The 13,777-nt window shown below is 37.2% G+C and overlaps 1 protein-coding gene across 3 annotated transcripts in view; it reads left to right on the top strand.

Moving 5' to 3' along the window:
- Agmo (alkylglycerol monooxygenase) overlaps window positions 1–13,777 on the top strand; it is a 323,619-nt gene that overhangs the window by 162,856 nt on the left and 146,986 nt on the right. For all 3 annotated transcript variants that reach the window (XR_008722211.1, XM_055625389.1, XM_055625375.1), the window contains one exon: window positions 681–797. Coding sequence is in view for 2 of the 3 variants with exons in the window: in XM_055625389.1 (XP_055481364.1) it covers window positions 681–797 (117 nt within the window). In the remaining variant the exon portion in view is untranslated. The remainder of the gene's footprint in view (window positions 1–680; window positions 798–13,777) is intronic.

The raw sequence follows: 13,777 nt of genomic DNA, 5'->3' as shown, positions 1-13,777 counted from the left end.
GAAGAAGAAGAAGAAGAAGAAGAAGAAGAAGAAGAAGAAGAAGAAGAAGAAGAAGAAGAAGAAGAAGGAGAATTTTCAATGTCCATAAAACTGCCATTTGCTAATTAACAATGTTAACTATAAATCAGTGAAAGTAGTGACTCCGTTTATATTGCAAATAATACACAGAAACTATCATACACTTAAACACATTTCATATTTGATGCCACTTTGTAAAAAGTTGACAGTTTTTCTTTAAAAAGCACTAAGTAAACTATTGATTTTTAATGGTAAATAATAATAATAATAAAATACCACTTGGTGCTGAATCATGGTTCCTTAGGCTTCCCAGGGTCACCTGCCTTCTTTTTCTTCCTATTTCGACATACACGGTTCTAATTTGTTCTTCTTGGCTATTGCAGTAATGAACAAACAAGCAGAAGCACTTTGGCTTTTTTTTCTTTTTTTTTTTTTTGAAAAAGCTTAAATCGTAACAATTGGACTTAATATTCTGCACAGAGAAGCAGCTCTCCTAATCTTTAGACATTTTATCATTATTATTTAAGGAAATGAATGTCAGAGGCTGTAGAAAGCTGAGAACACCCTTTCTCTGTGCAACACCTTTTCCCATAGTGTGAATTTTAGAAAGAGAAGTGTGCTGTGACATGGAGTAAAGAAGAGTGTCCTTCTTGTCTACCCAGGTCACAGGGCAGGAAGTCCCCCTATCATCGCCAGCGTCCCTGCTTTTGAAGATGTATGCTGTCCTGCAGTTTGTGGTTATGCTGGCATTTTACGAGGAGACCTTTGCAGACACAGAGGTAGCTACCATCAATTTTAACACAGTGTGTGAAAAATAATACTGCAAGTTTTTTTTTTAATTAAAATAAGCTCTTCTCTCATTGTTATGCTCTATTTTTTCATAATTGCTTTCAGTCTTGAAGGACATCATGCATTTTAATTAAACAGGTAAAGTAATTTCCTCAGGACTATTAGGTGTAAACAAATTAGTTACATCCAAGTGGTGCTGTGTATAATATGTATCAAATATTTTGTCACCAAATTCAAATGATAAATAAGTTATATAGTACCATATTTTAATGATATTAAATTATGGAATATTAATACCATATTTTTGGAAACCGAAATAAAAAACTTCAAAAGTCAGAATGAAATATGCTTACAAAAACATATTTTATATTAATTTCAAGATACCTAATATATAGAGAGACAATAAGTTGAAATGGAGTGTAGAGAATTTCCTTTGCATGTTAGCTCTTTTTCTTTTTTTTTTTTTTTGTCTAAAGTGTACCTAATAACCAAACTGGGGGAAATTTAAACATTAGTGCACTAAGACATATAATTTTGGAATGGGTATATTTTAGTTTGTACGCATTATCCATACTGGTTGCATTCTGAGAAGGCAAAAGTAATAAGTATCTAAAATGGACTGTAATTTGAGAATAGGATAACACATTTTAACTAACTTTCTTTGTCTTATCAAATCATTTATAGCATATTCTTTATAAAAGTGTGTGAGTCCAAAAAATGATAAGGTAACTAAATTGAATGTAGAGAAAAAACAAAGACTCCCTGCGCTGTCCAAAGTCTGGCCGTGAGTCTCTGCATCTGCTTCAATCCCCTGCTAGTTGGAGTCTTTCACAGCATTTTTGTGATAGGCTCTAGTTCCGTTACCTCTCTTCTACTGCTTTTACAACCACTTTGGAATTCATGCTCCACTATACAACAAGGACATTTGCCCAAGTATGTTCACAGCAGCTTTATTCATAATAGTCAGAATCTGGAAACAACCTAGGTGTCCCTCAGTGGAGGAATGGATACAGGAATTGTGGTACATCTACCCAATGGAATATTACTCAGTGATTAAAAAGAAGGAAATCATGAAATTTGCAAACAAATGGATGGAATTAGAAGAGATCATCCTGAGTAAGGTATCTCAGAAGCAGAAACTCATGGTATATACTCACTTGTAAGTGGATATTAGCCATATTATATAGGATAAACGTACTAAAATCTATAGACCTAAAGAATCTAAGTGCCAAAGAGGATCCTAAGGAAGATGCTGAATTTGGTCATTTTTCTTTAAAAAAAAAAAAAAAAGTGAATCTCTGGATTGGGATTGTTGAGGTTGTCACAATTACTCTAAAAATAACGGCTATGCCTTAAATAATGTGTGCTGAGAACTAGATGTACTGGTTATTGTTAGTAATGCCATTTTTATTAAATAATTATGTATCAATAGAGCACTTCACTGGAACAATTCTCTATATTCTTCATAATTTAGATATTGAATTACAATCATACAATTTCATGTGAAATGTGTTCTTGAATGTGGTGATGATACTTCTTTGGTTATATGGTAGAAATTCTATCCAGTTGAACTTACCGATTTACACGATCAAGCTTTGGGGATGCTTGACTCCTCCATGTTCCTTCCCTCAGGAATCTCACTTCGCTGCAGATGCATTTCTCTAAGTGCTGAGTCTCCTGAATGAGGCAAGGCATACAGAGAACTTCAGGTGCGGTTTTGCAACACTTCACTGAACATTCCTTCTCACATCCCCCTCATAGTCACAGGAGTCATGCTGGGAATTTGTATTCAGTTACTAGTGGCAACCTAGCAGGGAAAACTGCAGGGCCCTCATGTTCTGAAAGAGGGAACAGGGAGACTTTAAAGCAGCATGGTAGTGAAAATATGTAGAAAAAGAAAGAGAGTTGAGAAAGCAAAATCAACGTCTCCTTGACACATATATAATCTGAATAGATATATATCCGATTCAGTCATGAATTGCACTGGTATTTTAAAAGTATTCTTTGTTAACTACTAAAGGGCACTGTGACTTTATTTGCCTGCAGAATTCAGACAGTGGTCAAAGGGCAACAACTTGAATCTTGCAGATAATCTTACTGAATTCATTTCAAAATTTGCAGAACATGTCCAAAATTTTTTTGCCAACAAACTTCATGTTTCATTATGTAGGCACCATTCGCTGTCTGTACTAAACCAATAACTAGCACCAGGTCAATATTAGACATGAGTAAGAGTCACAGCAAGTGTAATGCTGCCCGCAGGATAATGTGCTCACTTTCCCTCTCAGCACCTGCCAGACTTAGCAGAATGGGCTGGCAGAATCAGCACACTACTTATGTAGAAGAAATAAGAGACATGATCTGGTGAGGAATCAATAGCATATGCTATAAGGTATCCAGTTAAATGAAGGAGATTTGCAGCAACTTCCTACAGCAATGGCATACACTGTATGGAGGGAAGTCATTTTCATTTAACCCCATTTAAAGACCTTAGCTGTGGGTGCTCCCATTATGCATTTCTGAATTACTTCAAATTTTTCATTCAAAGTTAGTAATCAAATTTAAATGGCGATGCTTCTCGATGTAATGATTCAGTTTGGAATATTTGGTAATTTCTTATGAGTTCTTTGTCTATATGCAATTAGAGGAAAACACAGAATGAGCTTTAGATGGATTCAGGAAAAAACAATGACTTAGATTCTAGATTCCATTTAATGAAATGAAAATTAAAAATACAATAACTGACTGTAAACTTTCTTACTGTTTAGGTTTTGTTATATACCTCTCATCTAGTGATGAAACTCTGGTGTGCCAGGCTGGCTTGCTGTTATGTTGGCAAATGATAAAATTTGCACTCAAGAATTTCTCGAATGAGTAAAATATTAATAATGGCCATGTGAACTACCTTAATCTCAGCAGTCACATGCAGTTGTCATCCTTCCGAAGAAATTAAACTGCAAATAAAATTTCCTGGGCAACAACAGGGGACTGATTCCAGTAGCTTCTTCTGGCCTCACAGCAACCAAAATTTAAGGGTGATCATGTCCTTTACATATGCAGTATGCTATTTCCACACAGTGTAAACACATCTTCGCTTATACTTCAGTCACGTCTAGATTACTTGTACTTACTCTATGCCATACCACTTAGAGAACAATGACAAAACCATTGTGCATATGCTCAATATAAACAGACTGTTTCCCCTGTTTTTGTTCACTCTGTGGTTGGCTGAATCACAGAACCCACAGATATGGGACACTCTTTGTTATTGTTTGATATAAGTTATTGAATAGTGTCTTTGAGGATCATAAAATTTGTCTCTCAGTAGTTATATTGTTTAATACATTAACTGTTATTCAAACAAACTATGATTGACTAAATTGGGTGAGCAGTGGGAATATTCAGATACTTGTATGCGGCTAAAACAAACAAACAAAAAAACAGAAACAAAACTTAAGTTATCTTCATGGAGATAAAAAATCGTAGATTGTCTTCAATACTGTCAAATGTCAAATACACCTTACAATATTACTTTATTCTTCATATTTGTGTTACTCCTTATTCACAAAATTAAAACCAGAAATTTTTCTGTTCCAAGAAATATGGGCCTTCATTTTGGCTTTGAAATGACATCCTCAATATTAAATTCATCAACAGATTTAAATGTTTGGGGGTAGGTGAGTAGTTCTTGGGTAAAATTAAGGTAGACATTCCATATATTAAGAGACATACTCAGAACTCAGATTTCTCTCCGATTATAAGACAAGTATAGAAGAAACCAGTATAATCAATAGGCAAAAAGAATTGTCAAGTGTTGAAACCCTTTTCAAGCTGAAATTGGAGTTGGAGACAGCTTCGTTCCTGACACAAATTAATTCTGAAGGGCCCCTTTGCTTACTTCCCACATATGTTTTTCTTAATATTCACTATGTGACTCGGAAGAAAGCTTTGTTATATGCAAAGGTCTATAGTGCCTTTCAAGCACAGGGATTGCTGAAAGCATATGAAGACATTAAATTACGATCAAGGTTTTGTTTGCTTGTTTGTTTTAAACCTGATCTACTGTAGCCAATAATCACACATTAAGAGGGACTGGGGAGCCTGCTGCGATCACAGAGGCTCTTTGCTTTAGAATATTATACACAAGCAGATAAGTACTTACTTTTATATGTGTAATGCTGTGTAAATAATGTTTGGAGTAAAAAGTTCAATGTGATGACCACCACAAAGTTGGAAGAGAGGCATTCCCTTTTTTTTTTTTTTTTTTTTTTTCTTGAACACTATGCATCAATTACTTAAATACAGCGTTTGGTGACCGGACTCACAAACATTACACTAATTTTCTTTAGTTATGCTTATGAAATCAATTCTTAACCTGACAGGGTGCACTTCATGTATGACATTATGAATAAGTTCTTTAAATGGAAATATGAGCTACATTTAGTATGCTCTCCAAAACAAAGTAGAAAAGGCAAAACTGTTTTTCACAGACACAAAGGATTCAGTATTTCAAAAGGTCTTGGGACAGAGCGGGTAGGAAAGTGACTGCTGATAGGTTTCACCAAAGATTGCTTTGATGATATAGTTCATTTAAGCAAGGCATCTGGATATCAAACATACATTTAAAAGCATATTATTGTAGTTTTAAATTTCCTTGGATGATCTGTGAAACACTAAAGTGCTACAAGTTTATAATGAATGTTTCTGTTTTGACATTTTTAATGGACCCATTAAAAAGCATCAACACATTTAGCTCTCTAGTAACTGACTGTTCCTTGTGCAAATTAAATGAACCATGAATCCTATCTAGTTGGGTGTGGGACGTTGTTTTCTACCCCAGTTCCTTCAGATTTCAGTTAATTCCTTTTAGAATTTGGTAGTAGTGAAATTTAGGTGAACAGAAGGTCAGAGTTTGCATCACTTATACTACAAAGCCATGGAATGGATATAATCAATGCATGGTCATTGGTGGGTAATAGACAATGTTAATTATTTAATATAACTAGATATTTATATATATTGAAACGAGAAGACAAGTGAGAATTATACATTCTGTGAGAAACAATTTCACCTACTTAATTGTAACACAATAGTAACATCATCAGTTGTTCTAGTCTGGGAGAACATGCCTACAGCTCCAGGATTAGAGAGCAGGTGCGTGAGATTGCCATACATTTGAGAGCAACCCAGTTTATGTAACAACAGGCTAGCTCAGGCCATTTAGTAAGACCTTATCTGAAACAAACAAACAAACAAACAAACAAAAGAAAATCCTACCAACTGATTAAATACTAAATTTGCAATCACATTTATCTTAATGTCATTCGTAAATCCAATTTGATTAGTATTAGTCATTTTTTTAAAGAATTATATAATTACAAATAGAAACAACTCTAAATGCTTATAATTTAGATTTAAATGTTGAGAACAGGTAGAGGCATTAGATCTGCCCAGACTTGGGACTTACAGTGCTTGTGAAAACCCTGGCATGGGTGCTGGGAACTGAACTCCAGTCCCTTGTGGGTTAATATATTGTTTTAAATATATTAAAAATAATATATTGTTTTTTTATACAATATATTTTAAAGTTTTCCCCTCCACCATCTGCTCCAATATTATCTCTATTTCCATATCTCCCTTTTATGTTCTCTCCCCTACAAAAAAGAAAAAAGAAAAAAGTAAAAATCCAAAACAAAGTAAAAAGAAGCAAAAAGGGCAGAGAAGCGACATTGAGTTTATTTTGTTAGCCGAACTAGTAGTGGGCCTGGCGCCCACACTGGCATGAGGTTGCCCTGGGGAAAGTGGATGTTGCCTTTGCCAGTGGGTTGTCAGTTACAGATAACTTCCTGGTAAGAATGCAGACTCAGTGTCCACTTCCTTCTCTCAGGGCTGAGACTTGTCAGGCCTTGAGCTGCTCCAGTCTCTGCAGATTCACACACCCCTATCTGTGAGGTCATTTCTCTAGGACCACAAAGGCAGCATTTTAATTCACCCTTGGATACTCAAAAGTCTGACTGCACAATTTTATGATTACATATATTTATTAAAAGTATGTAAGAAAAGTATGGAAAAATGTCTCTAAAACTCTTAAATCATTTTCGTTATGTGTTGGAGGCTTTAATTTTTTTCTCATCTTTTTATGATAAGTCAAAATGAAACTTAGAATAAATCCATTTAACACTTTAAGCATAGATTATTTTCTGGGAATAACACTGAATGTCAGTGAATCCAATGGAAAAAAAATTTAAAAATCTGTCATGTAAAATGAATACACAAGATGTGACTCAATATAATCTTTAGAACACAAGACACTGTAACACAAACATTGGTCAAAACAGATACTTCCTATGTTTTTCCTGTTTTTGTCTTCATGTAGCCAGTCTATGGTCTTGCTTATAGAGAATAAGACCTAGCTGGTATGCATTTAATGGCAGGAAATTTCTTCTCTTGGATAGTCTCCTAAACATATTTACCATATTGCCTGACACTTGCACACTAGCAGAGAGTCTTATGGAAGAAGAGAGGGCTGGGAATAGAGGAAGATGGAGGGGACAGGAGCCCCACAAGGAGACCAACAAAACTAAAAGTTCTGACCCCAGGGTTTCCTGAAGAGACTGGTGCACCAATGGAGGACCATGCATGGAGAAGACCTAGACCCCCTGCTCAGAAGTGACCAAATAGGAACTCAGTCTCCATGTGGATCTCTGAGTGAGGGGAGCAGGGGCTGCCTCTGTCACGAACTCAGTTGACTGTTCTTTGACTGCCCATGATGGTGCAGCCTTGTCAGGCCACAGAGGAAGAGGATCCAGGCAGCCCTGATGAGACTTAACAAGCTATGGGCAGATGGCAATGATGGAGAACTCCCCCTTTCAGTGGACTAGGGGGAGGGGATTGGAGGGAAAGGGAAGGAGGGTGGAACTTGGGGGAGTTGAGGGAGGTGTCTTCAATCAGGATATATAATGAATAAATTGCGCAGAAATAAAGAAAAATTAAAATTAAAAAGAAGAAAAAGAGAGAAGAGCAAATGGTTATGTTACTTATTAGCATAATATGGTTGGGGAAATAAGGAAGGAATTATATTTGATCAAAATATATTATACAAACATATAAAATTATCAAACAATTATGCAATTAAATTTAAAATATGTGAAAGAAAAGTGAGAACGTTCGAGTATAATGTGGACAGGCTAGAATCACTGAGTTTTAGCTTTGCTTTGAGTGCTAGCTGAAGCCCCTCCAGATTTAAAAACCTATGAGACGTGATATATTTTATAATATGAAATAATACCTCTACAACTTAAAAGTATGTAGGACAGAGAGCCAGATGATCTTAGAAGCAGGAAAATGAATTACAAAGATATTTCATTAATTGATATGGAAGTTCTATTGGGATAGAACAGGTTGGGGTGTTTGTCACAAATGCCTTCCTTAAAATGTGGACGTTTATACCTGATATATGCAAAGTGGATAGAGAGAAATTTTCAAGGACATTTGCTTTGATCAAATGGAGCTATGGAGGGACATCCTAAGATGATGAAAAATAAGCCGTGCTTATTTAGAAGGCCTAATGTGATGATCAGGCATACAGTGGTGGATGCCTATCAGCCCAGCACAGTGATCAAAGGCAGATGTTTTCCTGTATGAAGTTGCTAAATGCCCTCCCATAATTCAGTAGCAAATTAGGGCAATATGGGGTCCTTTTACCCATACTGATGATAACCTCTCAACCAGAACAAAAAGTACAGTTTGTTTTGAGTCTCCTATGGTATTTGGAGGCACTAATAGATATTTTTGTTTCTTACCTTATCATGGTATTATCATCAGTATTAACCTATGCATCTAAACTTAACAGCAAGGATTCTAATCTCAAACCTATCACTCACCCATTATTTTAGTTCTTGCTAAAGTCAGATTTTTATGTCAAATGCACTTATCATGCAGGCAAATTGATGTTCAGTAATTTGCCCATAGTCACATGGCTAATAAGTCTGTGTGTGTGTTGCTTCAAATTCTTAGGGTTTTATAAAGCATTTATAGTTATATATATATATATAATTTTCTGACAGAAATTATTTTGCCAGTCTATATGGCAAAAACCAAATGAAGCAATATGGCAAGAAAAAAAAAACATTTTTAAGATAAAAATGTTTCACATAACTGAATATTAATTTACTCAATCCCACCTTAGTTATCCTTATGACTAATAAAATATTTCCAAAGCATCAGTTAGTGAGGGCCACACAATTGGACAGCAGGTCTCCTGCTCCCCTAATGCCGCAACAGAATACCAGCTGTAGCCTCCACCCCCCCATGCATGCCTCAAATGAGCCCACACAGCACTCATTGCTGCCTCTCTCTTCCCACTTCATAGCTGTGTCCAAGCGTGCTGCTCAGCCACACCTCATGCCCACCAGGACAACAGGTCGGCCCCCCGTGAGCTTTCTCTACTCTCTGTTACCCCAGACCCAATTCTCACGGTCCAAGTTAATGTCCAAATTTATAAAACCATAAAAGAAAAGGGGGTGTAATAGCAAACACTGAGGACACCGAGAGAATTGAAAAATTAAAAGAAACAGATATTTTCTCTATAGGTACCTCTTACTAAAGTTAAGTCAAGATATAATAAACAATCCCTACAACCCTTAAGGAAATATAAGAAGTCATTAAAAGTCTCTCAACAAAAAAAGCCCAGGGCCTGATGGCTTAAGTGCAGAGTTCTACAATATTTCCAAAGAACAGTTAATGCCAACGCTCCTCAAATTATTCCATAAAACAAAAACAGGGGGAACACTGACAAATTTATCTTATGAGGCCACAGTTACCCTGAAATCAAAACTGCATAAAAAACTCAGAGACACAAAGCAAGAGAATTACAGACCAATTTCCCTTCTGAACATCAGTGCAAATATACTAAATAAAATTCTTGTAAACTGAATCAATAGAACATTGAAAAGATCATCTGCCATTACGCTTTATCACAGATATGCAGGCATGGTTCCACATTAAAAACAAACAAACAAGCAAAAAAAAAAAACAAAAAAAACAAAAAACAAAAAAAACCCGTCAATGTATTTAAACATATAAATAAACAGAAATAAAAAGAAATCATGGGATCATCTCATTAGATGAAGAAAGGCCTATGACAAAATAAACCACTTCTTCGTGAACATCCTAGAGAGAGTAAAGATAAAGGGGACATATTCAAAAACAATAAAGCAAATTACAGCAAGTCTATAACCAACATTAAATTAAATGGAGAGAAGAACAAAAGAATCCCACTAAAATCAGGAACAATACAAGATAGTCCACTCTCTGCATGATAGTCAATATAGTCCTTCAAGATCTACAAAGCAATGAGACAAGTGAAGATCAAGGGAATACAAATTGGAAAGGAAGACATCCAAGTATCTTTATTTTCATATGCTATGATAGTGTACATAAGTGATATGCATCCCTAAAAATTCTGCTAAGAAACTCCTCCTACTATCTTACCAAAACAGATCTACAGATTCAGTGCAATCCCCATCAAAATTCTGACACAATTCTTTATTTTCGTTTTTTTAATTTTAATTTATTATATATTTATTTATTACAATTTATTCACTTTGTATACCTGCTGCAACACCCTCCGTTTTCTCCTCCCAGTCCCACCCAACCTCCTTCTTCTCCTTCTTTGCCCTTTCCCTAGTCCCCTTACAGGGGAGGACCTCCTCCCCTTGTATCAGGCCCTAGCCTCTCAGGTCTCATCAGGACTGTGTACATTATCTTCCTCTGTGGCCTGGTAAGGCTGCAGCCCCCGGGCAGATGTGATCAGAGAGCCAGCCACTGAGTTCATGCCAGAGCCAGTCCTTGTTCCCATTACCAGGGAACGCACAAGGAAATTGAGCAGCCTATGGGCTTCCTTTGAACAGGGGGTCTAGGGCCTCTCCATCGTGGTCTTTAGTTGGAGTATCGGTCTCTGAAGGCCTTCCTGGGTCCAGGTATTTTGGCTGTTGTTCTCCTATAGAATTCCTGTTCTTACAGATATTGAAAAGATAATTTTCACCTTTGAATTGAAAAACAAAAATCCCAGGATAGGTAAATCAATCCTGAACAATAAAAGAACTGCTGGAGGTAGCACCATCTCTGACTTCAAGTTGTACTACAGAGCTATTGTAATAAAAACTGCATTGTATTGGGGTAACAACAGACACGTGATTAATGGAATTGAATTGAAGACCCAGGAAAAACCCACAACTAAACACCTGATGTTTTATAAAGAAGCTAAAAATACATAATGGGAAAAAAGAAAGTATCTTCAATAAATGGTGCTGGTCAAACTAAGTGTCTGCATGTAGAACAATGCAAATAGATCCATATTTATTACCCAGTACAAAACTTAAGTCCAAGTAGATCAAAGACCTCTACATAAAACCAGATACACTGAACCTGACAGAAGAGAAAGTGGGGAAGAGCCTTGAACAGACAACTTCCTGAACAGACTGTGAATAACACAGGCTCTAAGATGGACAATTAATAAATGGAATCTCCGTGAAACTGAAAATTTTCTCTAAGGCAAAGGACACCATCAGACAAAGAGACCCTCTATGGAATGAAAAACAAAAAAGATTTTTACCAACTCCAAAATATAGTACATAATGAAGTTTTACTCAGCAGTTTAAACCAACATGGTGAAATTTGCATGCAAATGGGCTGAGGGTGTGTGTAGACAGGAGCTAGAAGGATCAGGTGGGGAGGCAGAGGAGAAAGTGCAGGGGAGACTGATGCCACTGTGAGGCAGTTGGTAGATGGTGTGGAAATCTAGCAGAGCAGAGAGTTGCCGTGGAGATCCCTCAAGAACCCAGCTGATGACAGCGGGACCACATTACCAATGACAGCACCCACAGAGCCTCTGACTATAGAGAGGTAGAGCTGGTGCAGGCTTGAAGCCTTTACCCCTTTTTTTCTAGTCTCTTTGGGAAGAGAAGGTACTCTGCAGGCTATATAAAAAGACACTCAGACAACAACCCAGCTACAAAGCCCTCCACTTACAATCTGTCCTGCTTGGGAGAGGTGCTGGGGTAAAGGTCGTGCAGAACTGGTGGGAGTGACCAGCCAATGTTTGGTTTAACTTGAGAGCCACCACATGAACATGCCCTACACTGGCTGGACGGTCAGTTACTGGAGACTGGGCAGTCCACAGTCCTACAATAGAACCAATTACAACTGGCACAAAAAAAAAATCAATGTAGTTATTCCTCATAGTATTGCGATGTACTCATGGATGGTTGCCTTCCCAAATCACTGTCAGAGGCTACCTCCAGGAGCAGATGGGATAGCTGCAGAGAACCATAGCCAGACATTATGTGAAGAGAGATTGTAAATCGGGGGTTTTCACTGGGTGGCTCCGCTCAGAGATTGGAACTTCGTGGAAGAAGGGGAGGAGAGAGTGCAGGAGTCAGAACAGATAGATGACACCAGGAGAACAAGAACATTCAAGTCAACTAAGGAGGAATCACACAGGTTTACAGAGAAGAGACTTGAGCTATGAGCACAGGGATTACCCGGTCTGTACCCGGTCTTCTGTGGGCATGCTATGGCTGTTAGGTTGGTGTTCTTGTGAGACTCTTATTTTGCCTTCCCTTGGTGGTCTTTTTCTCCTTTTATTTTGCCTTGTCTATCCTCAATATGCTGGCTGTCACCTTGTCATATTACATTTTGTTTTGTGCTTTCTGACTGTCATTTCTTGGACACCTGTTTTGGTTTGTTTGTTTGTTTTTGCCTTGTTTTGTTTTTCTGGCAGAGTGAGTGAACTTGGAGAGTAGTAGAGGAGAGGAAACTGGTTGGGTTGTATGAGAGAATAATCTATCTTAAATTAAAAAACTGGCATGAAAACTAAATGTGTGAGTTAAATTTCTTGGAGAAAAAACATTTTGCTTTAGTATACTAATTCATAAGTTAGCTTTCAGCAAGTTTCTGTCTATACTTAATAAAATATGAAACTAAGTGTATATGTGTAATTTTTCTTACATTTTGGGTTATGTTTGTCCTAGTTTGGTTTCTATTGCTATGATAAATACTATGGCAAAAAGCAACGTTGAGGAGGAAAGGGTTTATTTGTCTTTGGCTTAAATAACCTAGAACCCCTGCACAGATGTAGCCCATGGCAGCTCAGTATCCAAGTGGGTTAACTAGTAAGGGGAACAGGGACTGTCTCTGACATGAACTGATTGGCCTGCTCTTTCATCACCTCCCCTGGAGGGGAAAACAGCCTTACCAGGCCACACAGTAAGACAATGCAGCCAGTCCTGATGAGACCTGATAGGCTAGGTCAGATGGAAGGGGAGGAGAACCTTCTCCATCAGTGGACTGGGGGAAGGGTAGGGGAGAAGAAGAGGGAGGAAGAGTGGGAGTGGGAGGGGATGAGGGAGAGGGCTACAGCTGAGATACAAAGTGAATAAACTATAATTAATAAAAAATGAATTAGAAAATACCCTTTGTCACAGTCTATTGAGGGAAACTGAGGCAGGGACTTCAGAAGAGGCCATGAAGGATTGCATCTTGTTGGCTTTCTCCTCGTATTTTGCTCAGCCTGCCTTTTTATACACCTGAGGAGCACATCCTGAGGACCTGCGCCACCTCCAGTGTGCAGTCTCTCATGTCAATAATTACTCAGGAACATATCCCTAAAGTCTTGACTATGAGCCAATTTTATGAAGGCATTTTCTCAGTTGAGGTTCTCTCTTCTTGAAGACTCTAGATTTTATAAAAATTTTAAAAAAATATATAAAACAGCTAGCAAGCACAGCTCTGACAAACACATTCTTCTTTATATATTTTCTGATATCAAGAAAGTTTGGGGGAGGGAACCACAGGGGAGATACAAAGTGAATAAAATATAATTAATAAGGAATTAAAAAATAAAAAAAAGAAAAATGCAAATAAAGAAGAAGAAGAAGAAGAAGAAGAAGAAGAAGAAGAAGAAGAAGAA

The sequence above is a fragment of the Psammomys obesus genome, unplaced genomic scaffold, assembly GCF_907164565.1.
Source record: "Psammomys obesus unplaced genomic scaffold, mPsaObe1.curated_primary_1811, whole genome shotgun sequence".
Taxonomy (NCBI): domain Eukaryota; kingdom Metazoa; phylum Chordata; class Mammalia; order Rodentia; family Muridae; genus Psammomys; species Psammomys obesus.
This window is presented reverse-complemented; position numbering and strand designations above follow the sequence as displayed.